This window comes from Passer domesticus, chromosome 19 (genome assembly GCF_036417665.1).
Source record: "Passer domesticus isolate bPasDom1 chromosome 19, bPasDom1.hap1, whole genome shotgun sequence".
Classification (NCBI taxonomy): Eukaryota; Metazoa; Chordata; class Aves; order Passeriformes; family Passeridae; genus Passer; species Passer domesticus.
The window spans coordinates 11,583,069-11,610,165 of record NC_087492.1 but is presented as its reverse complement, the minus strand read 5'-3'; the positions used below and the strand labels follow the sequence as shown (position 1 = coordinate 11,610,165).

At 43.6% G+C, this 27,097-nt stretch overlaps 1 protein-coding gene across 9 annotated transcripts in view; it reads right to left on the bottom strand.

The window, feature by feature from the left end:
• Positions 1-5,087: 5,087 nt before the first annotated feature.
• The window catches only part of AUTS2 (activator of transcription and developmental regulator AUTS2), a 778,310-nt gene continuing 756,300 nt past the window's right edge, over positions 5,088-27,097 (bottom strand). For 8 of the 9 annotated variants that reach the window (XM_064394833.1, XM_064394832.1, XM_064394835.1 and 5 more), the window contains 9 exons: positions 24,812-24,907; positions 23,460-23,531; positions 21,842-21,871; positions 20,277-20,348; positions 16,402-16,543; positions 15,814-15,891; positions 14,443-14,526; positions 13,360-13,582; positions 5,088-8,233 (listed from right to left, as the gene is read on the bottom strand). In XM_064394833.1, the coding sequence (XP_064250903.1) occupies positions 6,994-8,233; positions 13,360-13,582; positions 14,443-14,526; positions 15,814-15,891; positions 16,402-16,543; positions 20,277-20,348; positions 21,842-21,871; positions 23,460-23,531; positions 24,812-24,907 (2,037 nt within the window). In that variant the 3' untranslated portion in view covers positions 5,088-6,993. The remainder of the gene's footprint in view (positions 8,234-13,359; positions 13,583-14,442; positions 14,527-15,813; positions 15,892-16,401; positions 16,544-20,276; positions 20,349-21,841; positions 21,872-23,459; positions 23,532-24,811; positions 24,908-27,097) is intronic. The other variant, XM_064394839.1, reaches the window with a different exon arrangement.

Genomic DNA, 27,097 nt, shown 5'->3' with positions numbered 1-27,097 from the left:
GGATCACAGGATCACTGGATTGACTAGCTTGGAAAAGACTTTGAGATCATCAACTCCAACTTATGACCTGGCACCACCTTCTCACCCAGATCATGGCACTAAGTGCCACATCCAGTGCCTTCTTAAACACTTCCAGGGATGGTGACCCCACCGCCTCTCTGGTCAGGCTGTTCCAATGCTCAATCACTCGCTCTGTGAGGCTCTGCCTTGGGGGCAGGCGCTGCTACCAGGAGTCCCCCCAGTGTCGGGGTGCTGAGATGCCCCTGCCCTCTCTGGCGTGGGGGCACGAGCCCCCATCTCCTCAGCACAGTTCCCCACCTCACTGCTGCTCGGATCATGGAAATCGCTGTTCTTACCCGCTGCTGTGCCTCCCAGGAGAGCAGCACTGGTCCCCAGGTTCGGGCTGTGTGGAGGCAGAGCTCAGCTCTCCTCCGAGCAGCCCTGAATGCCCTGGGACCAGCTGGGGACTGGCTCCTCTTGGACACCCCGCTGGGGCCCTGCAGACACAGCACTGTCCAGCACTTGCTGGGGACGGTGTGGGGATGGGCGGTGTGAGGAGGGGGAGGAAGGCTCCACCAGGCCCCCTCCTCTGGCCAGACAGCAGCTGCAGAAGCGATGTGGGCCATGCTCTGCTGCTCCTCGGGCCACACGTCCCTCGTCCCTCCAAGAGTCAGGAGAACAGCACCAGGGAAGGGTTGGCTCTCCATTCACATGGCAATGGCAGTGAGGGTAGAAAAGGAAAAAAACAGAACCAAGATTTCTGCTGGTATGATGCAGACAGCTCTGGTGATTTTCAATAAACCATTTTCATCTATGTCCTTAGAAAACCTGGCATTAATTTCTTTCCCCATCTCCAAATGAAGCAATTATCTTGCTTAGTCCTTGGCTACTCCTTTCAAAAACCAGGTAATGAGAAAAACAGACAGATGTGCTGAGACTTTGAGGAGGTCATAGAGTAGAATCATAAAATCTCCTGAGTTGGAAGGGACCCACAAGGATCATTGAGTCCAGCTCCTTGAGCTGACATACACTAACTCATTCTGTGCCTACTATTTGCCATAGAGAAGCATCTTTTATTCCCTTAACACAAGCACAATGTGCTTTGTTGCTGGTGTGTAGCACCGTGCAATTTAAACCTAACTCTCCAAAATACAATTGCCTCCATCGAGTGGCATGCTCTGGGTACGGACTACTTATAGTCCCTTGTATTAAATGTGACAAAGTAAGGTCACTCCTTAGTTAGCCTGAGCAGTGTCTGCCACTGCACCGCTGGGATTTCTGTCACTCAAGCAGGAAACAGGAGAGCTCCTCATGGAGCAGACTCTCATAAAAACAATTTACAGCTACATTCACCTTGCCCAGAACAGCAGAGCCGTCCCCTCTTCCAGCACAGCCTACACGTGTTTCAGGCTCTCTTTAACCACCCTCTTGCGGTACCGCTGCAGAACAACATCTTTTTCCAATAGGCTAAAACAAATCCAGTTCTGCTTCACTGTTCTAGGATTAATGGAGACAGAACTTTCCTTCTGGCTGGCAATAACTGAACATTGTTTGATACCTCCCCCTCTTCTTTTAAATCACATTAACTCCAAACACATCATGGTAACCCCAAATACACTGAGGCCCCAAAACAGGGACTAATGAAAATCCTTAGAAGTTTATACTTGCATTTTTAGTTGTCCTTCTGTAAAAGAAAAAAAAAAAATCCCAAGCTTTTGATATAGAATTTCTGCTGCGTAAAACAAACCCCCACAATGACACTGATTCAATGGAAACTATTAAAGGGCTTTGAAGATTCAAAGCAAAAGATACATTTAATAAATATATTTAATAGGTGACATCTTTATGCAATGAACTGATTCAATTCTTGCTTAATTATCTTGTCTTGAAACAAAGATGATTGTACTGGGGGTGGCTCAGTTCCTAGGGCTAAATTCAAGTTTTTCAGTAGAGAAACATAAATTCAACCAAGAAAAATGCTGCACTCAGAGTGAGTTTCAGTACTGAGCAATATGATGATCACACAAGCCACATTAGGTGGTAAAATACAGCAATTCTTCACTTAGTAACCAGAATGACCACAGCCCTTATCAGCTTGGGTCAATACTTGAACTACTTATCAATAAATAGGTAAAACCCATCCCTTCACAGGTAAGTTTAGCAGTATGAGATGCCACAATTTGTTAATATGGAGGGTTAAAACCCTCCTTTCTAGAACTGAAGGAGGAACTCAGGAATTCCTCATCTCCTGCCACCTTTGACTCTGCAATTTGCCTGATTTGGGCTTTTCTCTGTTCTCCAGTGACTCAGGCAGTAACCCAATTGCCCTGGGTGACTCCAGGCAGTGGGTGCCTGGTATTACACCGGTGACTCCACGTTTGGGGTTCCCAGCAGCACTTTTCCTGTTTATAAAATGGGAATAATGCTGTACTGAAGTACTATCAGAACCAGCAGAGGAAACATCAGATGGCAGCAAAACAGACGTGTGAGATTGTAGGGTGGCACCAGGATTTCATACTCTGCTCCTTGCTGGATTGAGCTTCCTCCCTGGTATTGTACCTGACAGCACATGTGCATTTTGATGTCCATAAATACCTGTTGCTGTATGCAGCCTCACACTGCACAAATGAGGAGGGGGATCTATTTTATGACCAGGAAATATCTTTGTGCTAACACGATGTCAGCTGCAAGATACCAGTAGAAAACGAAAGGGGTATGACCCCAACAGATGCCAGCTGGGAACTTCCACCTTGCCCACAGGCACAAACAGTCCAAGTCCCTCCAGCTGTAGACAGGGCACAGGAAGAACAGTCAGTCCTCACCTGCAGCTCTGGTTCTCCTTGGCTAGCAAAAATGTGGAGTTTTTTAGACAGGTTTCCATGGCTAATTCACTGAAGCCTTCAGTTTTAGTATGACTAAAAGAATTTTTGCAGTAAGCTGCACCGGACAATGCTCAGTTGCCCTGATCAAGGGCATCAATTATGGTGCAACCAAAGTAAGAGACAGACTGTGTCCCAAAGAGCTTCATGTAACAAATGGGCTGGATTGAGTTTTTATATGTGCAAGAAGGATCTGATGGGACCAGGACATCAACAGGGCAGGAGGCAGCCCCACCACTCGTTTGCATGCAATGCCCAACCAGCTGAGTTAGAGGCCAGCCTCCATCCAGAGTTCAGGCAGAGTCACACTCCAAAGGCTATTCTGACCATTTAACTGGAATCATGCTCCAAATCATCTTCTGAAGACAAGCACTGCCACTCCAAAGCTGGCACGTGGAGTCCAAAGAAGGAAGTTGGTTTATCCAGGTGGGACTTAACTATGGCAATGACAAAACCCTGTGTAACTGGAGTCTTTGGTCTCTGAACCAGTGCTCACGCTTCTTCCTTGCTTGCTTCCAGAAACCAAGCAGCAAGCCAAGGAGCTCCTCTCTAAGTGCAGCACCACTGCTCTGTGACTTTGGTCCATGTCCAGAGCCTTTCAGCAGAGTCACCTGCACGTGTGAAGCCGTAATTAAGAGTTCAAGCCTGCAAGAACCGTGATAAATATTTCCTCAATGAGGCACAGCCACAGCAAATGAAAATACTTGCAATAAAATCCTCCCCAACCTCCATCTGCCTATCTTCCAGTCCTGCAAGGACTACAGTTTTCATGAGCTCCTATAGGCAAAGGTAAAAAGGAATAACAATGTACAATAGCTATGACTTTTGTAAAAAAATCTGCAGTGTTTATTGCTGCCTCTGATAAGATTTAGCTATCCCTAGGCCACGAAAGAAGACAGGACTGGTAAAGAGAGGAGCAGTAAGGTATGAAAAGCAGAAAACCAGCTTTTTGGTTTTCTGCTAGTCTTAATAAGGAGGCAAGTCTTAATAAGGAAAACCAAAGATCAAAACATAGGAAGTTAAAATAGAAGGGACCAAGCATGGCATAAAATGAACAACGTATTGGGAGACAAATGTTAGGACTGTTTTCAAAGATTCCCTTCCTATACACTCTATTTGACATCTCAGCTAGTGATAGGAAGCTGCTAAGTGGAAAATTAGTTGGAATTTGAGAAGGTGAGACTTTAAAACCTAAAGCAAAGTCCTGGTTGATGTAAGGACACTGAGGGCTGTTGTGATCAAAATCTCATACAACCTACAGAATGAATACCCTTATGACTCATTTCATTCCCACAGATGGTAGCTGGAATGGTCTTTAAATTAAATTCATTTCTTAAACACAAGTGAATTCAAAAATAGAAGATTTAAGACTAATGTCCTGAATGGAAAATACTTCAAAAAAGATCAAATTGTCTATACCTGCAAGCTAACATCGCTGTATCAAACTTCTGAAAAGCAGTGAATGCACCTGAAGAAATTTAAAAGCATTAAAAATCTTGCTTCATTTCTTACTACACCTTTCAGGCATATTCCTCTGAGCATCACCAGTACAAGAAGACTTGACATGTGGATCTTCAAAGGCGTGGAGCACTGAAATTGGACTGAATTCAAAGGGACTGAAATGCCTCGATGCTTTCTGGACTCTGGGAGCGCGGGCTCATTGGCTTAATTGGGAATTAAAGACCATCAACAAGAGATTGTCAGCACCTGGGAGGACAAGGATCAGAGTCTGGACAATCAAGACCACGTTTCTTCCCTCCTGAAGACGCTTCCAGAGCTGTCAGGCTCCTCTGACAAGGATGAGATGAGCCTGGAAGATGATGCTCTCAATCAGACCCTGCCTTGTGGGGCCTCTCTCGCTGGCTGCAGCAGTTACATCCTTCTGTGGCCGTCCAGTCCTGCCTTCCTTCAGTAACTCAGGTTTTAGTGCTGTGCATCCAGCAGACCAAGATTACAGTCTAATTAAAATCTAATCCCAGTAGGGTGTTACTATATTTTAAAGAATCTGGACAAGCTAAGGATCTGGTCTCCTTTTTGTTTCTTTTTCCCTGATAGGTCTAACGATTTCAATAAGATGGCTTAGGAAAGCTTGCCATTTCCTTTACAATTTTAACAGCTACTCCTTCTGAACAAAACCCCACTGTTGGGAAAAAGGACTTCCTCCCCATAGCAACGATGGGGTACTGCACACAAAGAAGCACCTAGCAGTTTAGTTCACATTTTTTAATAACATGGCACAATTTACATTACACAAGTCTTCGCTGAGGAGGAAACATGCTGAAGATTGAGAGCCGCTTCACTTTTCTGTTCACATAGGATCTAGAAAGGACTTTATTACATACAGGATAAACAGCAAAAAGGTTTGTATATAACAATCTCTTTACAATACTGAAAGCTACCACTACGGTTCCAGTGTACATATTCCTCAGGGTTGGGACTTTTTTGTATTTTTCCTTTTGATTGTAAAAAAAGAAAAAAAAAGAAAAAAAAAAGAAACACTGCACAACATCTGGAGTTCACAAAAATCTGAAGCTCACAACTAAACCTTCAGTTGACTACTAAAATAGATCTCTGATCATTAGAAACAACTGTTTGTAGTTAACTTTTTTCTTTTTTTTCTTTTTTTTGCCAAAACAGGGTAACAACTTCAGATAGCACTTTAATACACTAGAAGACCAATGGAACTAATTTTATTTCATACATATATTTTACAGTCCAGTAGACAAGATATTGAATTCTCTCTGATAAAGTCATATTCTCTCCAAATATTTAGACAAGAAACTTAACGCATTATAAAAAAGTGTTTTATGAAAAGACAGATTTCAGAAGATTGATGCATATTTTTTAAAAGGACCATGTTCTTCAGGTTATTTCATGTCTTCTATGATTAGGGAACAACAAGGCTGACCTGTTAACTATTCACAGACTTTTATTACCAACTGAAATACAATAAATTCCATTATGAAATCTGCAACGGAGTTCATGAATTAAACTACTGATCCACAGTGAAAACATATCCATCATTTAGAAAAGTATTCACTTTCTTGTAGGATTTGTTTCAATGTAGTTAAAAATCCCTTAACACAAAAAACTGTGTGTACAGATAAAAATGACACACTGGCAATAAAACCAGACATGAATGGCTATAAGCAGATGTTCTCCCCAAAATAAATTTGACATGTTAAGTGACAAAAGTTCTGGAAAATCTCCAGCATTCCATTATTACCATTTAATCCAGATTAATATGACTGAAACCCAATCTGCCATGATTCCATATCAGTGATCACAGAGCACTAACCCTGACACCGTCCAAGGGACACACGAGCTACAGTGACCTCAGCAGCCTGATGCAAGGGTTCACACAGAAAATTACACCTCTGAAGGGCTGTTTCTTCATCAAAACAAGAGAAGTAGGCTTCCATTAGAAATGAGCTTGTTCAGGGAAAATATGACTTTAATTATGTTGTGTGTTGAAAAGGCTCCTTTGAGTTATAAAGGCTTTTGTGAAAAGCCTTAAAATTCATTGCATAGTTGAAGGGGTTTAGCTGTCTATAACAATATAAGTAACACAGCATAAGCAGACTGTGTTGATCAATATTAAGTTTGCAAATAGCACAGTTTAAGAAGTATTAATGTATTATGTTACTTAATTTTATCTATTTACATTTGTACAAAGTAAAGCTTTCATCTTACCCTTTTTGCATATATGAACCATTAATCCATGAAGCAATCTTTTTACATAAATATCTACAATTGACTTCACTTCTGGTTTGAAAGAGCTTTGTAGGGTTGACATTGGTGGTGGCTTGTTTCTAGTCAAATCACTCAGACTGATGTCTTGTTCTTCAGTTCAAATTTTGAAATTTTTAAACTAGAAATAAAATAGAGTAGGAGACACGAGGAACATATGGAACATTGGCTAAAAGATCTGGAAAATTTCAACATATAATATACAAAAAAACTCATTTCAAAATCTTTGCACTCAGGTCTATACATATTGTACAGTGGGTCACATCCCCAGTCTGTATCAATGACTAGTAAGAAGGTCTTTATATTATGTTCATTTACAAGTTTTTGTCCCTCTTGCTCTGATTTTCATTGAGTCTCACTCTGCTTATCGAGCTTCGATGTCCTTGAGGGTGTGAGAGGGAGGCCTCTCTCTCATCTCTGTGGACAGAGGAGTAGTCCTCCTGGGAGAGCCGGGCCGAGGGCCCAGCGTGGAGATAAGAGGCGGAGGGGCACTGAGAGCTGCTGTGGGGGGAGTTTTATTGAGGAGGCCGTTCTGGTGTCCCGTGGGGGGACTGACGCGGGGGTAGTGCATGCTGGGCAGTCCTGGCGTGAGGAGGCCGGGGTGGGGCAGGTGCCCGTCCAGGGCGGCGGGGTGCACCGAGTGCAGGCGCGCGTGCTCGTAGTCCTCGCGGAGCATGTGCAGCCGCTCCCGCTCGTCCAGGTGGGCGCCCCTCTCGTGCTCCCGGCGCGGGTCCACGGACAGAGGGTGGTGGTGGTGGTGGTGGTGGTTGTAGTCGTGAGGTTCCCGATCCCTGAATGACCTGTCTGCTTCGTACAACCTTGGCGTAGAGAGGCGATGGAGAGGGTCATTTCTTAGCAAAAAGTCTCTGCCCAGGGGGTCTCTCCGATGAATATCCAGCTCTCTGTAGGGATCTCTCAAGGGATCTCTCATTGGATCCCAGTGGAAAGAAGGATAGGGGAAACGTTCTCCACCAGGAATTGGGCTAATTCCCATAAAAGGGGTCATCATGCGAGTCCTGTCCAGGCCACTGATGCTGTTCATGTGATGTATACCAGTCACACCTACAGTCATGGGCATAGACACTAAAGGACTTGGATGGACGTTAGATGTGGATATAGGTGGTGGCTGATCAGATGACCTATGAGTCTGAGGTCCCTCAGGCTGAACATCATGGTCTTCCTTTCGCTCTTCCTTCACCTTGACTTCGTTGCTTTTCTTGGGGTTGTCGTACGCCGGCTCATTCTTCCTGTCGGCCTCGCGGTTGGAAGTGCTGTTAGGCCTGGTGCTCTCCACAACGGGGGGCCTGGCATAGGGGGAAGGAACCCTGGGCATTTGCTTAGACTCTTCCACCACTCGGCTTTCATGGCTCAGGCCTTCTTTCTCCGAAACGTAGTTGTCCTTCACCTTGTGCTCTTCAACATTAATTTCCTTCCGAGATTCGGAGTGATCCCTCTCTCGTTCTTTGGGTTTCTCTTTTTCTCGAACCTCGGGATTCAGATGGCTCCTGATCTGCTCACTTGAGCTGCGGTTATGTCCGAGGGAGTTTACTGGATGGATAGGTGCTGGCGAAGGATGGCTGGAGTGTCTTTTCTCAATGCTCTCCCTACAAGAAAGAGAAGTGTGAAATGAAGGCATGAGAAGCTCTGCAAAGAAAACAAAGCATCAGACTGCCTGGCTTTCTACTCATGGCTTTGCAGAGAGCTGGTGACGTGCACCAGTAAACGCACTGTGCCTCTGGCACACCCAAAAACTCCAGAACATCCCATCTCTAAACTTGGCCTACTCTGTTATCTCATCGCAGCAGCAGCAGATCTCCAAAGCTGCTCTGTGAAGAATCTGACGAGATCTCCAACACTGAACTCCACAGAAGGCTCCCATGGAATCTAGCTCTAGGACATGGATTTCAAAGACTTTAAATGTTTGCAAAGAAGAGAGAGAAAAGTAAAAACATACTCATTTCATCCAAAAAGTGAGGCAATTAAATACAAATTATATGGTTAATAGTATTCTACCTACTTCTTGTATTAAGAATACATTTGGGAAAATAGATTACTATTTTTTCAAATTACTTTTAAAAACATTTCCAGACCTATGTGCACTACTAACTTCTCTCCTCTAGCCTCTTCAAATACCTAGCTTTTCAATTTACTTTTTGCAATTCCATTTACTTCAACCTGAGACAAAATCCTTTCAAGTACCCCCAATACTGATGCCAACCCAGCCCTCTGACAGGAAGGCAGTTCCCTGCGTGTGCAGTGACCCTCAGTGCAAGTGTTTAACAGAGCTGCCCATCACACAGATTTTGTGCTGACCTCCTCCGCAGAGATAAGTCTGCTCTGTCTGTCCATCCTTCAGACTGGCTCTGAAAACACCATGCCTGGAGTCAGCTGCTCCTCAGATGACCAACCCTTCCCATTTACTAGGTTAAAACAAGCTGAGCAGGACAGGGCCAATGCAACAAAGTCAGAAAATACTGTGAATTCATTCCACCTTTCAAACCTAGTATTGGTGCACAAAAGATTGGGGAATTATCTGGCAGTAAACAAAAATCTAAACATGGAAATGGGTTCCATCTAAATTATTTTCAGGAAGTAGTGTTGACCAGGAGTTGTTATGGGCAACGCTAAGTGAAAAAGCTCTCCCATTTAAAACTAATCAAATTCACAAGGTGAATCTAATCTCTCAGTTCCAATGATTTTAACCTCTTAGTAATTTCAATTGACCTCTGAGTTGGAATCTCTCCATAAAGACAGCTCCACATATTCAGTGCTGGACACGTGCTGTTTGCTGAGCATGGAAATTCTGTTCCATGTGGGATGAGGGACAATTGTTAAAGCAACAATTATTTATGGCCAGAAACTAAAACACAAGAAGTTCCACCTCAATGTAGAGGTGGAGCTTCTTTCCACTGAGGGTGGCAGAGCACTGGAACAGGATGCCCAGGGAGGTCTCTGTGAAGACAAAACCCACCTGGCACGTTCCAGTGTCACCTGCTCTGGGTGGCCCTGCCTCAGCAGGGGGTTGGAGTGGATGATCTCCAGAGGTCCCTTCCAACCCCAGCTATTCTGGGATTCTGTGGAAAGGGTAAGCAGTGAGGCCTCCCCTCAGCTCCACTGACATGGTGTCTCTCTGGGTGCTGGTGTCACCTGAAGGCTGGGTGTCACCAGCAGGTGACACTCTGGGCAAGACCAGCAGTACTGGCTGCTCAAGGGCAGCTCAGAGGGTGACTCCACTTGCTCCTTCACCTGTACAATTTCTGCTACCTACTTTTTTTGCTGAGCTGTGTGAGATTTGTACCTCTAGGTACTTTTGGACAGTGAAACTGCAGCAAATGCAGAAACAATGCCTGGCAGAAGGAAACTCTCATTCGAATTTCACCAGGTGCATCTTTTGCTGTGTCTAGACTGAACTGTTGAAACTGTCATTTCATGGGCCATGTCTGAGAGACCTCCAAAGTCCAGAATGTGACTCTTGGAAAACACTTGGAAGATGGAGCATCTGATTCCAGCCCTGCCTCGTCTGCACTGTCCAGCACTTCACTGCTTGGGATCAGGTGCTGCCTTCATTCAATGGGACCTGAACAATCTGGAAATCACATCCTAGCTCTAATTTCCTTCCACCTGCTCTCCACCAAGAGTTCAGGCATTTAACAGCTTCCACATCTGGACACAGGGAGACCAAGTCAAGGCCCTCCAGTGAAGTATTCTCAACATGAAGTTCAATTCTTTTACTTTGCTGGGAAAACACTGGCTTGTGGGCTCTGCAATACCTAATCTTTTATTTATTTTGCTCATGGGACTAGTTCAGAGGGTAGCCTTAAATGTTTTATTTCCTACAAAAGCTGATTCAGTCCTTTTGTTGATATTTAATCAATTTTCTATATAATTGATGTACTTTAAATGACATAAAATTTAGAAAAAATAACAGCTGTTTTCTGTAACTGAGGAGAAATATATGTGCAACCAAAATGACAAATTCCTTTGCCAATGTCATTGTATTCAATGACAGTGTTGGTAACATCTCAAGAGGCTCCTGATTATCCAGCTCATTTAAGTGAGTTGCACATAGTCCAGTGGACAGAGAAGAAATAACTTTTTAATCCTCACATTTGTCAAGAGCTCCTTAGGTTGATAATATGAGAACAGCTCTAAGCCACTGCCTCCACAAAGAAGAAACTTAAAATCACATTATCCAATTAACTTATTACCAAGTAAGAGAAATTCTGAGGCTGTGTGCTACACTGGAAAATACAAAATTTCTTATGCTGAGGTGTGTGCCTCATTTATATTGATTGAAAGATCAACAGATTCTTGGTTAGTTTGGTCTAATGCTCTAGGATTGCCGACCCTTAAATGCCATTATTATTGTACTGGAAGTGTTCAGTGACATCTTTTAAACAAAATACTGTTGAGAAGTAACAAATCCTGCTTTTCACATTTGCTATTTTTACTTTTTTTTTCCCCCTATTGTCGGGCTGGAAAAAAAGAGTCTTTAAAAAAACCCCTCCACAACTGCAATTGATCACAGAGTCCCAGAATACCCTGAGGTGGAAGGGACATGCAATGTTCCAGGAGCAGTCAGGGCCCTGCAGTGCCACTCCCAGCCAGGAAAGGGTCACTGCTGCAGTTCTGTCTGGGCTCTCTGAGGGATTCACCTCTCTCAGTCTGCCTGGAAGGGGCTGTGCTGCACAGGCCATGCAGCTGATCCAAGAGGAGCCACCAGGGATCTCCACCCCATCCAACACCGACCTTAGGTGGGGAGCTCCAAGCTCAGAGGGACTTTTCCACTGCAGGCAGGAGTTGAGGTCAATGCTTTTGGCTACCTGGGCCATTCCTGGGTTGGTAATGTCAGACCCTTGATGACCAGATGATTTAGAGATGAAATCAAACCTCTGGGTGTGATTCCCAGCTCCTCCTGCTTGGGCAAATTAATTTCAAATAGATAACAAAGCTTGGGACCTCAACTAGAAAGCTCTGTGCTCACCCCACTGGTGCCACTGGATGTTAACGAGGAGGTGGGAGAGGCTCTCAACTCCTCAGGCATTCTCTCCACAGGGAGCACAGCTCTGGGAAGGGATTCTCAGCCTCTCCTCACACAGCCCACAGCGTGAACATGCTGCAGTGCCATGTCCCAGCCCACAGAGCTGGGCACACAGCAGAGCTGCAGGGGTGAAACCAGGACTGCACTCACTGCAAGCTGGAACTGTGCACAAGTATGAGGGATGGATGATGTTTACTGCTAAGCTCTCAAATTACTGAAAAGAAATATGTTCTGATTACTGAAAAGAAATATGTTCTGAGCTATGATATGGAGTTCAGGCAATCCAAAGTAGCTTGCAAGGAATGTTTTCAGTAAGGGATTTTCTTCAGCAGAACACTTCATGAGAAAACAACAAAACAGCAATCAAAACAATCACATAATTCTACAGTGTACCCAGATCACAGTAACTAAAATGCTTTGCCATTCAAGCCAGTAAAGTTACTCACATGCTTAAGCCTTTTGCAGGACAGAAAACCCAATTTGTAACAGCAATTTCTTTTGAAGCATTAACATCAGACATGAAAATAATGAAGCTATGCTACCAAACAGAAAATATTCCAAATGGAAAATGTAGGTGAAAAGATCTGTAGTTCGCCTTTCTTTTAGAACAATGCAGAAAAGCTCTTACATGTAGTTTTAGAATATCTAATGTGTTAGCATAACTTCTTTTAGAAAAGGCTACTAATGCGTATCTTTGGGTTAGTGACAGAGAAGTCAGAAAAGCACATCTCCTAAATATTCTTTTAGATTAAAATATTAGAAACAAATAGCCATTACGTAGTAATGTGCAAACTTAACAGGAAAGCCATCAAGCCACAACTGAAAAAGCCGAAATCAGCCTCTCTACAGTTTTCAAGGAAGGCATGACACTTGCTGAATGGCAAACTCTTATAAATTTGGTACTGCAATGTTAAGAGGAATTTTTACTGCGTTAATTGAATAATGGGAACAGTCCTGACAAAAATAAATATGACCAGGTTTCACTTTCCATTAACCCTTCCCAGCCTGGACATGTGAGCATGCAAGTCCATGTAAAACACTGAACAGAAATTGTGTTGGAAGGTGTGTTAAGAGCAGTGCAAGTGTAGGGACTTCTTTGAGGGGAAAGAAGGTGCTTTTCATGAACTGCATGCTCTGAAGCTTGCTATGGTTTTGGCACATGACATTCCTGGTGCATTTTAGTCTTCTCAGCTCACACCTTTAGCACTAATTCCTCTGGTCAGGCTGTTTTTTGAGGAGGGAGGAAGTGTTACTTGTTTGGAGACAAGGTCTCATTTACAAAGTTGTTTAAGTATTTGAAGGTGCAGATAAGTATCTGATAGACTTCAGGATCCTTTTTTCCATCCTGTCAGGCACTATCTCCAAGTTAACCCTTCAAAAGACCTACGACAATGTGACCCACAAGGTAAGAGTGGGTGGGTCTGATTCTATTCCCACTTGACACTGTCTGAACTGGGCTCCAGCAAAGCTCCTTCAGGTGAAGTGCGCAGTGCAAGTGGGAAGAGAAACCTTGCAGAGGGGAACACCTGAGCTGCAAACCTGCCTCTTCCATGGTGCCACCCTGGGGACAGCTCCAGGTGTGCCTCTGGTGAAGCTCTGGGTTCACAACGTGCCAGGCTGGGGAGGGTTAAAAGCGGAACGGAGCCCCAAGCTTTGAACTAGACAATTCTTGGAAGTGTTCTTTCGTACCTTTCTTTGTCATCTTTACTAACAGATGAGTCTCGTTTATCTACATCTCTATCTCTGTCATGAGCTGCAGCAGATGAACTGCGCTCCAGCTCTCCTGGCTTCAGCCAGGGCGGAGGGGTCGGGAACGAAGGAGGAGTTCGGTGCAGTCGGTTCCAGGGCTCGTGAGGGTTGCTAAAGCTCTGCATACTGGGGCCATCCTTGTGGCCGAACATTGAGTTGGGTGCTGAAATGGTGAAGTGGAAAACAAAAAGGTTTAAGAAAAAGGTATGCTCTAGTGAAGGTACTTACCAAAACAACTTTTACAGCACTCAGAGTTAAAATGAATACATATTATTGGGAGCTGGAAAAGGAAAGGAAATTAACAGAGATTCATTAGAGGGTCTCATTCCTAAAAATGGGCAGGCATCTGACAGCTCTTTTAATTGGAAAGGGAAATGCTGTGGATAAAATTGACAAGGGATGAAGGAGTAAGATAAAAGCGACAATGATCCTTATTCCAAATGTTTTGGAGACATCAGGAAATGACTGTTATAGGGACTATAAATAATGGAACTTGTTGCATTTGATCCTGAACCAAAATAAAATAACATGTGACCAAAATCATGCCAGATTTGAAGTATGAAGAAAGAGAGTGACTTTTAAAAGGATGATTTTCTGTGACTGGCTAAATTTAGAAAAATGTTGATGAACCTGGACTAGTAAATGCAGGTTAGTGATCTTTTCCAGGCACATGGCCTGAATTACTGGTGAGAAAGGAAAAAAAAGTCTCCATCCACAGCTCCCTAGCTGCACACATTATTTACTTCTGAACATGCAACAAAACCATGGGAAATTTCACAAACACTCAAAGGCTCTATTTTTTTTTTTTTAATGAACAATGTAATGGTAACATTTAGCACTAGGTTGAACCCAAACTATTAAATAATTAACAAAAAACATTACTGACAACTGGAAAAGACTACTTTCCAAATTCCCATCTTTTAGTGGTAGGTGATGTAACCAACCAGTACAAAAGAGAGCCACGAGTGCCCTGCGTGGCCCTGGCGAGCTGCAGAGCAGGGAGGGCACGGCCCAGGTACTCACTGACTGTGGGGTTCCCGAGCCCCCCGAAGGCGTTGCTGCCCACGGCGGTGAGGCCGCTGAACGACGCCGGCCGGTTGAAGGGCTCTGCAAACCAACAGGAACAGCTGAAACCCCCGAGGCTGCCAGCTCCCATCCAGCACCCCTGTGGCACCCCCCTGCACCCCAGATGTGCCCAGCAGTGCTGGAACAGCGTCCCCACACACACAGCAGGGTTCTGAGGGGCTGGGACACAAAACACTGCCTTTGTTCCTGCTCGTACCCATGGCATCATCTACTAAAAAAATCCCTCTTAATGAAAATCAACATGTTAAAATGGACGTGATACTTCATTTGAAACCTGCAAGCATCTCCAGTTTTACTTCCTTTTATTTCCTTCCTCAGGAAATGTCCCTTGCTAGTCAGACTATCATTAACTCTGGTAACTGTGCTCCAAACACCTTCAGGCCATGTCCACTAAACCAGAGCCAGGGTATAAATAAAATGTCCTGTTCCACTGACATGTCATGCTGGCCTGAACATTCTGTGATTCCCTTGGTGTTTATTGCTCATACTACACAAAAAACTAGTATGGATTGAAAAATGCTGGAATAATTTTTTTAGTTAATGCATACAGACAACAGGAAAATCATATAAAGCAAATTCTCATTTTATTTTGGAGAAGTCTAACAATTTTGATGAAGTCACTTCTGATAAATACCAACACAGATAAAAAGAAGGCCACGGCCAGCATTTTCCATGGGCAGCAAAGTGCAGAATGATACACCTGTATTGTCTGTTTGCAGTACAGTTTGGTGACCCTCCCAAATCCTTCCCCATGCAAAATAAAATGCCAATATAAAGTCTTGGTCTTGGATGCTCCCATAAGGAGCAGATCACCTTATTACAAAAGCAGTAAGCTAGAAAGGAAATAACAACATCTGGTAACTTGGGCGGTTCTGGTTTTTAATATGTATTCACAAATTTTCACTAACTCACACATGAAAATGGGTCACAAGATTTTAAAGCTATGTCTCCTATTCACTTTAGTGGAAAAACAGATATCTAAGTAAGAGTTAGGAAAGAAAGATCTCTGTGATCCAAAGTCTTGCCCTTAAGGCATTTTTGACTAGTTCTAAGCCTAACTCAAATGAAACCCAGCCAGCTCTGTCACTCTGCTCCTCTCATGTCCAGAAGTATTTCGAAACACAGTCAGTGACACTTTCTGTGTGTATTTAGAACTTCAACCTGGGTAAAGACTAAAATGAAACAGCTAAAATGTGCCATTAGTAAATGTTAATAAGCAGACTACTCAGAGTGTCTCCCCAGAGGAAGTGTCCATTTCTCAGTGGTCAGTGTCTGAGCTGTATTCCCCCGAGCTGGGAGAGGACGTACCTAAATGAGCAGCTGGGTTGAGGAAGTTGCTGTGGTGGGGTGGTGGGCCAAAAGGGGTCCCGGCTGGATGCCCCCCACCTGCCAAAACAAAGCAAAAGGGGTCAATTCCCAGCAAAGGCTCAGAGAGAGACTCGCTGTGCTCTGGGCTGGCCCTTCTGTAACAGCTCATGTGAGCTGACATTGCTGTGCCCTGCATGGGGCTTGCAGGGTCCTATGCAAAGAGCAGCTGCTTTTCCAAACAGAAATTCCCAGTTAGAGGATAAGGGATGCAGGGGAGTGAATGTTTCAGGTCAGAAACAAAAAGAAATATGTGTGAAATACACCTTATTTCCAACATCTGATCTCCACGATGCGTGAGACATCACTCTGTGAGGTAATGTTCCTTCATTTACTACCTAGCAGTGTTCCAGCAGGTTGGACTTTTTATAAAAGCATACAGAATAATTTTTAAATATTTATCAAATATACTAATAGCCCCTGGCATGTCTTGCAGAGAGTTCATAAGCCAAAGCATATGGGAAATTCATGGCAAGGATCAGCATTTTAATGAGCAAGGAGCAAGAAGGGGATTTCACTTTCAGTACTCACTGGCTGTGGAGAAGAGAGTTGATGGCCGAGCCAGGTCATGGGGGTGGTGGATGGCTCCAAACAGGCTGGGGCCTGGTGGCCTGCTCAGAAATTCTGGTTTCAGGCCAAAGTCCAGCTTGTGTGGGTCAGACTGCATCTGTTTCTGAAACGGAAAACAGGAGTTGGAAGAGACTGTCTGAAAAGGTAACAGCAAAAGGCACTTCCAGAATGATGTGGGTAGAGCAGTTCATTCATACCAATGTTTTAACAAGAATATTGGCTTTTGGGACCCCAAGCACAGGTGCACAGCTCTTTTCCTGGAAGGGAGATCTAAGGCAAAGTGGGAAAAGCTCAGGCTCCTGCATATTTCCTGCTAATTTCACCAGTGTTTTCACATATGCTAACACCCACCCCTCCAGGGTGTTCAGCACAGAGCTGCCTTCAACAACAAATATAAAACTCTCTGAAGAGGCCTCAGACACTTGCTGAGCTATAAGGACAGGTCTGTTCCACAATAATAAATGGGAATGTCAGCTTGGCCCTGGTCCCAGCTGGGCAGGGGTGCTGAAAGACCAGAACTACTCATTCCCAAGGGAAAGCTGCCACCAAGAAATGCTGGATGCAAAGCATCCTCCAGTGCCCCTCAGCCTGCAGTGAGGGGCTGAAAGGAACCAGAGTGCAGAGCAGGAGTGGTTGAGTCCCACTCTGACAGCTCCCACTCCACACTCAAAGTGCTGCATGTCTTTATTTACATGTGTTAGAGTCAGCAGCCTCCCTCTTGTGAGGGGAATTTGCTGAGGCAGCTGCACTGTGAGTGATAAGTGGATGAAGGATGTGCTCTTCTTTGTGCCACATCCCCATTTCAGGGGTACCCACTTCAGTAGTTTTATAGAATGAAGGAAGAAAACCAAATTCCCAATTACCTGTGCTGCCAGAACTCCCTAAATGCAGATTGCTGATTAATTGTGCAGGGCAGCTGAAAGGATTTAGAAATTGATAACAAGGAACCAGCAGATCTTAACAATAGCTCTGGAGCAGGCTACGCTTTATAAATCAGTGTTTAATGCTGTGCCAGCCCCAAGTACAGACTATTACAATGATATAAATATGCATATTAAAAAGTTATGATCAAATTAATGTGCGTGCCTCATAGCTGTTTTTCAAGTGCTAGAAATATGTCTGTGTAGTCATGAGAACAAAAAAAAAAAAAGAAAAAAAGAAGGAAAACAAGAAAAAAAAAAGGGAAACAAAGGCATTATCTATGTCTGGAGATAATGGCCTGCAAGAATACTGAAACTGCAAAGGTGGCCAAGTCAAGGTCAAGGCTTTTAAGGAAGTAACACTGAAGTGCTTTAATAGTTAAAAGGAGTTCAGAAAATACAAATGTCTCAGTTGAAGCCTGTGTGCCAGATTTTTATGCTGTGAACTCTTTTTATTCTTTTTTAACAACCAAGTTATAAACGCCTGACAGGCATTACTCAGAATAGCAAAAGCTGGCTGAAGCTTTAATTGCAGCCATATGAATGGTGCTGCTCTAAATAACGAACAAATCCCCTGTCTGAAGAGGAACAGGAATACCATGGACGTGTTAAAAGATTTCTGAATGTGTTGGTTTACCCTAAAATAGTACCAGGGAAATGGTCAGATTTCTTTCTCCCCAGCTGCTGTTCAGGAGAGCAGCCCCTGGATGCCAATCCTTCCTAATGTATTTCCAGAAAATGTGTAACACCTGAGCGTGCTGGCCACAAAAATCAATGTAAATGTCTGCACTGCTCTTAGATCAGGCTGTAAGGCCCTTCCTAAAGGAGAGAGGCCCAATTATGGAGCATAAATCCTGTCCTGAGCAGTGGGCAGTGTAAGGAGGGTGTAAATGTGCTCTGTGCCCTGACTGCTGTGCAGCCCTGTTGAATCCCTGAGGTGTGCAGAGGTTACCCAGGTCTTGCTGCAGAGGCACAGGCAGCCAAACAGCATCCACAGCTGCATGCAATTTTTCCTGAGGTCAGGAAGGCTGTGTTTTAAAGTTTCCCATTGTGCCTGCTCCTTCAGTGCCTGCTGCTGCCCTCTGCAATCAATTACTGGGCCGGATCGTTAGTGGCAGCAGTCCTGTGGATCCCCATACAAACTGCAAACCAGCCCATTTGATTCCCTGCTCTGTGGTCAGGCAGCACCTTCAGCTTGTGCAGAAGAAAAGGCACCTTCACAGCCATGGCAGTGAGTGAGGAGAAGGAGAAAATGTCCTGTGTGAGCCTTTGGGCAGAGATTCACCTTTGTGGTCACATCAGCAGAGGGACACGGTTCCTGTGTACCCAGGGCCACCCCAATTCTCCTGACTGACCAGACACACTTCTCAGTTATTCCTGAAAATATCATCATGCACAGCCTCACAAACTCAAGCAACATCCTTTCATGTGCTTCTGGGCTTTATTCTTGCTTTCTTTTTTTTAACATGCAAGGTGGAAAAGTATGAGGTAAAAGAAATGGCTGCATGAAAATGGCATTTACTGTGAGTTATAAATATACTGGTTTGACCTCTCTCTGAATATCAAATCAAGGAAGATTTAAAGGACACAGATAGCATGGGAATAATAATTTCATTTCAAGAAAATACCTTTTCAATAAAATAAAAAAAAGGACATATAACTCTCTAGGTCTATAATCTTGTCTTTTTTGATAATGGGAAGATGAATGAAGATCACTAGCAAGGGAAACATAAGGAAGCAGAGAAGAGAGATATGTCTACTGCAGCAAATTAACCTGTCAACCTTGTTTAAAAGGGTTATTTTTAAACTCTATTAGCTGCAGGTTTTCATAGCTGTTCAACATCTTCATATTCTTATAGCACTACCCTACACAATTCAAGTGCACACACAAGCTGCAAAGTGCTAAGGACTCCCTGGTAATTTTAGCTTCTAACACAAGCTATTGATTCCTGAGGTATAAGCAGTGAAGAACAGCAACCATTCCTGACTTACTGAAAACTGTAGGAGCATCACAAGATCTTTAAGTGATGGGTACAGTGAAAATACCATAAAGGGCAAGAAACTTTCCCAGAGTCCATATGCAATGGAAATTCAGTTACAGGAAGAATGGAAAACTGCTCACTGCCTTCACCCTTGAAGTCTCAGAGCTTGAAAAATAATTAAGACAGGACTTCCATCCCCTAACTGCAGTGCAGTGAGGCAGTGTCTGATAACACAACATCCCTGAGAGGCTGTGCCCGCCTGGGCAGCCTGGACACATCCAGGTGCCACCCTCAGCCATGAGGGGCTGTGAAGGAAGGCTGAGGGGAGCCTGTGCAGCCACACTGGTAAAGCATCCTAGGGACAGGAGAAGTCTTCCTGCACCCTCTCCTGCCCCTGAACATTAATAAGAGGAAGTGGATACACATGCCTAGTGCCTCCAGAAAAAAAAAACAAACCAAAAAAAAAAAAAACAAAAAAAAACAAAAAAAAAACCAAAAAAAAAAAAAAAAAAAAAAAACCAAAAAAAAAAAAAACAAAACAAAAAAAACAAAACAAAAAAAAAAAAAAAAAAAAACAAAAAAACCCAAAAGAAACCCAACTTGATACATTTGTGTCCTCAGTCATATATAAATAAATAAATAAAAGTCACCTTGTAGCTCACCTCCATTTCAACCCTCCTCTCTCCAGAGCTGGAGCTCTTACCCAGGATCTGCTGTCCTGGCTCCAGCACATCCCAGACACTCTGCTGGGACTCTGCCTTTAGCTTTTCACCTTTATATCAACCCTGGGAAACCAGAGTTCTGCTCAGTGCTGTGTGTGTGACTTTACCAAGGCACTGGCCATGGCACAGAAGTGCCCAGGTGAGAGGCAGCCCTTCCTCCCTGAGCTCTGCCCTGGGCCCTCCACCCCAGTCCAGGCTTCCCAGGCACTGACCTTGACTTTCTGTTGGTGATGGTAGATCTGCCAGGCGATGTGAACATGCATAGCACACCACTTGCCAGGTTTCTGGAAAAACAAGGCATGAATCAGTAACTTTCAAACACCTGTGATGCTTTATTCTATTTCAAGCAGAAAATAGCCCCTGAGCCCTGTCTGCTTTGGTCTGGGAGATCCCTACACAAAAACAACTGGAAGCAAAGGGTTCCCTCTCCATCCTCCTGGAAAACAGAACTGGAAAGACTTGTCCCTTGCTAGGGAATTTATCAGGCTATCCATAAATGCTCCAGCTGCACACACTTCTGTAATCCTGTGATGCCACTGGCTGAGAGTGCAGCTTGTGCTGCTGAAAGCTGTGAAGCTGTGTCCCTGTGAGCAGCTGCCCAGCACAGCTGGACTGCTCACACCTACACACTCAGGTCAGTTCCACAAATGCTAGGATTGGCATTTCCACCAAAAGATGAAAATGGAAGTGGTTTTAAAGGTCACTCTGGTTTTCAAAATTCATCTGACTCCCTCAAGTAATTGCTGGTCTGTCCCTCCAAGACTTCAGCTCATAAATGTGCTGAAAACAATGGAGGCCAGGCAATTCACTCTTTTTGGGGGGTCTTTGCATCCTCCCTGTCCCCACAAGTCACAGGGAGGAGAGAGGGAGGTAGGAACCAGAGTGCTCCTTATGCCTCCTGTTGAGTTTGTACTCCATTTCCAGCACAGCAGGAAACTGTCTGAAAAAGACTCATTTGAGAGATACTTTCTTCAATTTTGTTACTTAGGGGTCTGCAGTTACCTACACAAGTAATGACTCCTGCAGATTTAAAAATTATCACAGGAATTCAAGAGTCTCCTTAAGCTACTTGTGAATTAAATGTTTCACAAACTATGGCACATGGTCTGCCTTCTAGTTCTAACTGTGTATCAACCAATAATTAAATAATTTTTAAAAAATTCTATCTCACAGCCATACTACCCTAAACTCAAGCCTTTTGCTAATTTGCAAAAACTGGCTGTGCTAGTGATTTAGTAAGTTCACTAAATCAAAATCTAGACCTTTTTTCTTGAATATGCTGAAAAAATAATAAAAACCCCTTTTGGATGAGTGATGGGCTGGATCTTTAGATCCTTATTTTTAAAATATTTTGTGTTTGAAGTGGATTGTCTGTCTACAGTGGACAGTGAGATACCTGGGTGCGATGTACCACACTGAATACACTGAAAACACACAGTAAAACAATAAAGCAAATTCCTTCAGAGTGCAGTGAAATAACAGGGAATCACTGCCAGGATCTCTGGGATTTGCCTTGGGAAACCATGATGGAAGGATCACCAATATTTAAGCTCAAGTGTTCACATGAGGGGTTGCATGAAAAGTTGCAAAACTTCCAACTGTGAAACTCTGCCTTGTCCTTGAGTGATCAGGAGCTGCAGGAGTGCCTGTGCTCTCCCCAAAAGCAGGGCAGAACTGCCCAGGTGACACTTGGCAGATCTCATTGGAATTATTCTGTGCTGCAACCTGGTGGGACTGAGCCGAGCTTGACAAACAGGAGCACAGGAAGATTTCTTACCCTCAACATGGGCCTGAACGGATCTGTCAACTGTGAAGAAGAAATGACAGCTTGGTTACATGCCTGTCACTCAAACAATTGCTCTAATTAACAAATCTGTATTGCTTCATTAAGAGACTAAATTAAAATGTTAGAATTTTACTTTCAAATGAAGCCCTTTTGGATAATAATTAGTCCTGAGCCTCCATCTCTGTGCTGTCCCCTCCCCCTGGCTGTGGCACCTGAGTGGTGACAAGCAGCTCCAGCAGGCTCACACAGAGCTCTGGCCCCTGGCAGCAGCAGCAATTTGTTGATTTAATGCTGCAGAAATGGCTGGTTAACTGCACTGATGGAGGCACAGATCTGTCCTTTGGGCAAACTCCTACTCTCATCTTTCAGAGCTCCTCAGCTCATGGCAAGGCTGGATAATGGACAGGCCCCACAGAGGGGCTGGGATGGCTGGAAAGGGGTATCAGCCATGCCCTGCACACCAGCAGTGTGCCCACCCCCCAGCCAAGGTCATGGCCTTGTGCCTCACTGCTGCCTGAGCTGCTCTCTGGCATAAATGGGCTTTGCTTTAATTATTTTCACACTGAAACAGATGTTGCTAAACAGGGCCCATATAAAACCCCAATTTTCTTATTTTTATTTTTGATGTGGCCTATAGGGATTTTTTTTTAGAGTAGATTATTTTCTTATTACCCCTTTTTTGCTCATATTTCATCAATAAATGCTGGGAAATAATTCAATTTATTGGGTACTGCTCATTTGTTTTGGATTTTCTGTTTTGAAATGAAATACTAAAGGAGATTTATAGGTGCAGAAGGTACTTAGCAGACGCAGTGATGGCACAATGCATCATCTTGAAATAATCGAAACTCACTCCCAGCTGAAAGGGAACATAAAGCTAAATGACTTCCTGATGGGAGGTTCTGGTTATCTCTGCACTTAGACAAACAAACAGAAATGTGGTTCCTCTTGGTGTAAAGCTCAGCCTCAGCTCCACTGCACTGGAACTCAGCCCAACACAAAGAGAACAGCTCAGGAGGTTCAGCCATGCCACAACTCGGAATTTTAGGGAGAGCTCTTCAGTGCTTTTGTCTGAGAGTTCTGCTACAAATATTTGAGTGTGAAGTTCCTCGTGGAAATAATGGCCATCAATTCCAACACACACAACCCTTGGGCAGAGGGACAAAGTGCTGAGGCAATAAATGCTGTTCACATCCCCTGGAACTCAGAAATCCAGAGGCACCAAGTGATCGATAAAGCGCATCCGTATTTCACTGGGCAATCAATGCTACAGTAACCCAGGGAATAGCTGTCATTACCCACATTAAAAACAATTACAGAGTACAAACATAAATCTTGGGGAGGTTTGTACATTTTCTACGTTGGACTTTTATGCCTTTACCTCTGGGCCTGGGGGGAGAGAGCTGCCAGCAAGGACAGAGCTCTGCCATTGCACAGGGGCTGTTTTCAATATTCCCACAGAACTTCTGCAGCCCTCCCTGATGAAACAGCTCAGACAGCTTTGGTTTTAAGGGTGTTCATTTGGATTTTCTCAAGATGGCAGCTCTAGTATTCAAGGTTTTCAGAAGGAACAGATTTACTTGAGAAAAAGAAAACAGTTTTTACAGACCCGTGGATCCTTCTGTAGCAGGGTATGTGGGACTGTTCCAGGTCTGGCTGCAACATCAATAGGATTGGAAGTCTGGAAATTCCACAAGGAGAGACAACATTAATGAGCTGCACACCACTAGCAATGCCTACAAGCAACAGAATGTGCAAAATAATAGTCCTTTATCATTACATTGTCTAACCAATGGAGAGAAACTTTTTATAAAGGAAAGGAGAACCATTATAATCCACTCAGTAATATGAGTATTATGATCTCCATATCCACACTTTGATTATCCACCAACTTCCCATTACTTTAACCAAAACCACTGGGGGAACAGTGACTGTTTAAACTGGAAAATCTTCTAATGTGAAAAACCTGATTAGGAACACATTTATGACACAACATCAAAAGCAGCACGTGGAGGACCCAGCCCCTGCTCTGCTGATTATCAGTGATGCAGTCAGCACGTAGAGCATCACTGCACAAGGACCTCAACTTCATCCACAGGGATTGCCACAATATGGGTATCAGGAAAACATTCACTTGGAAAAAATTAAAGCACTTCCCATTATTTGAATGGTAATAGTCAGTCAATAAAATGCAGTTTTGTGGGGGAACCCCCCCCAAAAAAAAAAACAAAAACAAAACCACAAAAAACAACCCAACCCCCTACATGTAGACAGAGCTTGTTCTTATGTCAAAATGAAGAAAATAGAAATCAGCTCCAGCATAACTGACAATTAAGTGAGTTGCTAACAGTCTGATTACCATACAGACAAGAATCTCACTAATGAACTGAAATTTACATATTCAGTCATTAGAGTGGATGGGCCAATTTAAGGAAGAAGTTGTCTCCTGTGCAGAAATTCCACTCCTGATTTGCCTTTAGCTGCAAAGACTACAGACTGACTTCCTCCCACTGATAAATAAAGACTGACTCCATAAAAACAAAAGAGAAAAGCCCTGGACTTGCCACATTTCTCACCCCCAGTTATCACCCATGAGGAGAGCCAAACCAGTGTTCTGCACTGTGCTAGAGCTGGGAGGTAATTATGAAAATGAGTAAACAAGAATGAGCACCGTTTCTTAAAATCCTGATTATTACATGACCTTTCATTAATGCACGCTATCTCAGAACTAATTATATTGCTTCTAAAGTTAACCATGCCTTTATATAAATAATTTTAAAAAATAAGTTTGTAGATGTATCTGAACCTAATGAGAAATAACTTCTCTTTGTGCTAAATCTGGAAAGAGACAATTGTCCCCTGTGGAATGAAGCTGTAGGTCAGAGCTCAGCCTCTCCAGGATGTGAAGCCCCTGCTAAGCCCAGCCCTGCCCTGAGCAGTGCCAGGTAATTCCTGCCTTACCTTGGGTTGGAAAGCTCCTTGCAGTGAGCCAAAGGGGCCGGTGGGAGGGATCATGGGAGGAATACCTGATACAGCTGGAGGATAGGAGTGAAACAGCTGCAATAAAAAGAGAAGAACATCAGCACTGGGTCACCACCAGCACAGGCACCTGAGGAGGACACAGAGAGCATTCCTGCAGAATAGTAGGAAAATGTTACATGGAGAAAACTGAGAAGCATTGAGGTGATCTCATTGCAACAATGTTAGTTAAAGCAGTCGATGGGATGTTCACAGATGTCATGAGGTTTAGAGCTTAAAAGCAGTTCCAAAATCAGACAGCCAGCAACCTGTACCTGCCTCGGGCCAGCAGAGCATAAGGGAGACATTTGCTCCTCAATTATTAATTTTTAAATTGGAGAGAGGTTTTAAATGGTTTCAGTCTGTGACTGGTTTCAAGAGAAAAGGCAGAATCCTGAGCTGAATGAGACTCAGAAATCTCCTGTTTAAGTGGAAAAAACCCTTACGAGTTCTAGGATATTGTGTCATTAAAACTCCATTAGTAGGTTGGGATTTTAATGGTATCTGTAGGAAATGAGGAAAATATGCACAATTCTTACTTCATTAGTCTGTCTGAGAGGATATCCTGCCACATCTAATATTAGCAGACAGACAATCCGATTTGTTAAAGACTAGTATTTAAACAAAATGTTAGGCAGAACCTCCCAGAAATGGATGGGAGTTTTTTTACAAAGAGAGATTGCTCAGCACAAAAATGTGCCCATCTCCACGGACCTCCCTGAGCCCAGTGCTCTGTCCTAAGGGAATTTGGGAACAAACGAGATGCTGCTCTGTGCTATGCATACAAACACAAGGGAAACAAGCAGGTAAATTAAACAAATAAATCGTTCCCTGGCAGGGTGGGCAGGCCCTGGCACAGGGTGCCCAGAGCAGCTGTGGCTGCCCCTGGATCCCTGGAAGTGTCCAAAACCAGGCTGGATGGGGCTTGGAGCAGCCTGGAATAGAGGAAGGTGTCCCTGCCATGACAGGGGTGGGATGAGACGGTTTTTAACTCCCTTCCAGCCCAACCCACTCTGTGATTCCATGATAAACCATCCATCCCAATCTGCCCGTCTCTGTGCTCTGCTGGTGAACCTTTGGTTCTTGCTGTGACAGAAAACTCTCCCAGTTCCATGAAAATACTGCTAGCACACACCGAACTGCTTCCTGGTGGGAGTCAGGGATTCCAAGCATCACACTCTGAACCCATTCTTGGTGTGAAACCTCTGAATCTCAGAGGGGATGGATCTAAGAGAGGATCCAGTTCCACTGGAATTGCCACCCCAAAATCTAACAGGGTTCTCTGGCTGAGACCAACTCCCTCCTGATCATGGCTGAGCAAAGTCAAACTACTGTGTGCTACTTTTAAGATCAAAATAAATGAGTTAATGGCCAACTGAACAGAAGCAGGACTGGGCAAAGTCAAAGACTGGACATGAGGGGTGGGAAAACACTGAGCAAATCCCACCCCAGAGTAAATCAGTTCCACAAAGTTGTGATGGATTTGGATATGCCAGGCATACACATGTGCTTTTCTTCATAATTTTTCCTTCCACTAGCTTATCTTGCAAGGTCATTTATATATATTGTATTTACTGAAAGCTGAGAAAACATTTCAGAGGTATCAGAAGATTTTCTCAGTTTAAAAGCCTGGTATTGAGCCTTCTGTTCCTGTTGCTGCTGTTGTTTTTAATTCTATTTAATTTGGACCTGCTCCATCCAATGGTGCAGAAAACATTTTGAGATTAGTTGATACTGAACTGTAGGCATTTGAGAAACCATTAAGAGACATTTGTCCTCATTCACAATAACTTTTAATGAGTAAAATGTGCTTTAAATTCTCCAGTGTCTTCTGTCTTTAATTCTCTGTGTAATGGACTAATTCTAAGTGATGGCATAAGATATAATACTTCATATTCTATTGGCTATGACTAATAATAAGGAATTCTTTCCTCAGTTTTATAACAAGTGGTAAGTTAATTAAATGTGACCTTTCCTCAAGGTCAGAATTATTAATAAAATATAAATAGTTTATTTCCATGATTAATTTGTATCAGTTAAATTCCTCCAGCTTTCAGAATTCACATTTCATAGTCAAATGCTTCCTTCTTCCCAAGAATTCCTTCTCTTTTGAGCAGAAGTTTTCCCTTCTAGCTTTCCCTGGGGAAACATGCAGTGACCACAGCTTCCCTTGGCCAGGTGTATGTGATGCCAAACTAGACCTGGCAGCAGCTGCAGGTAAAAGCAAAG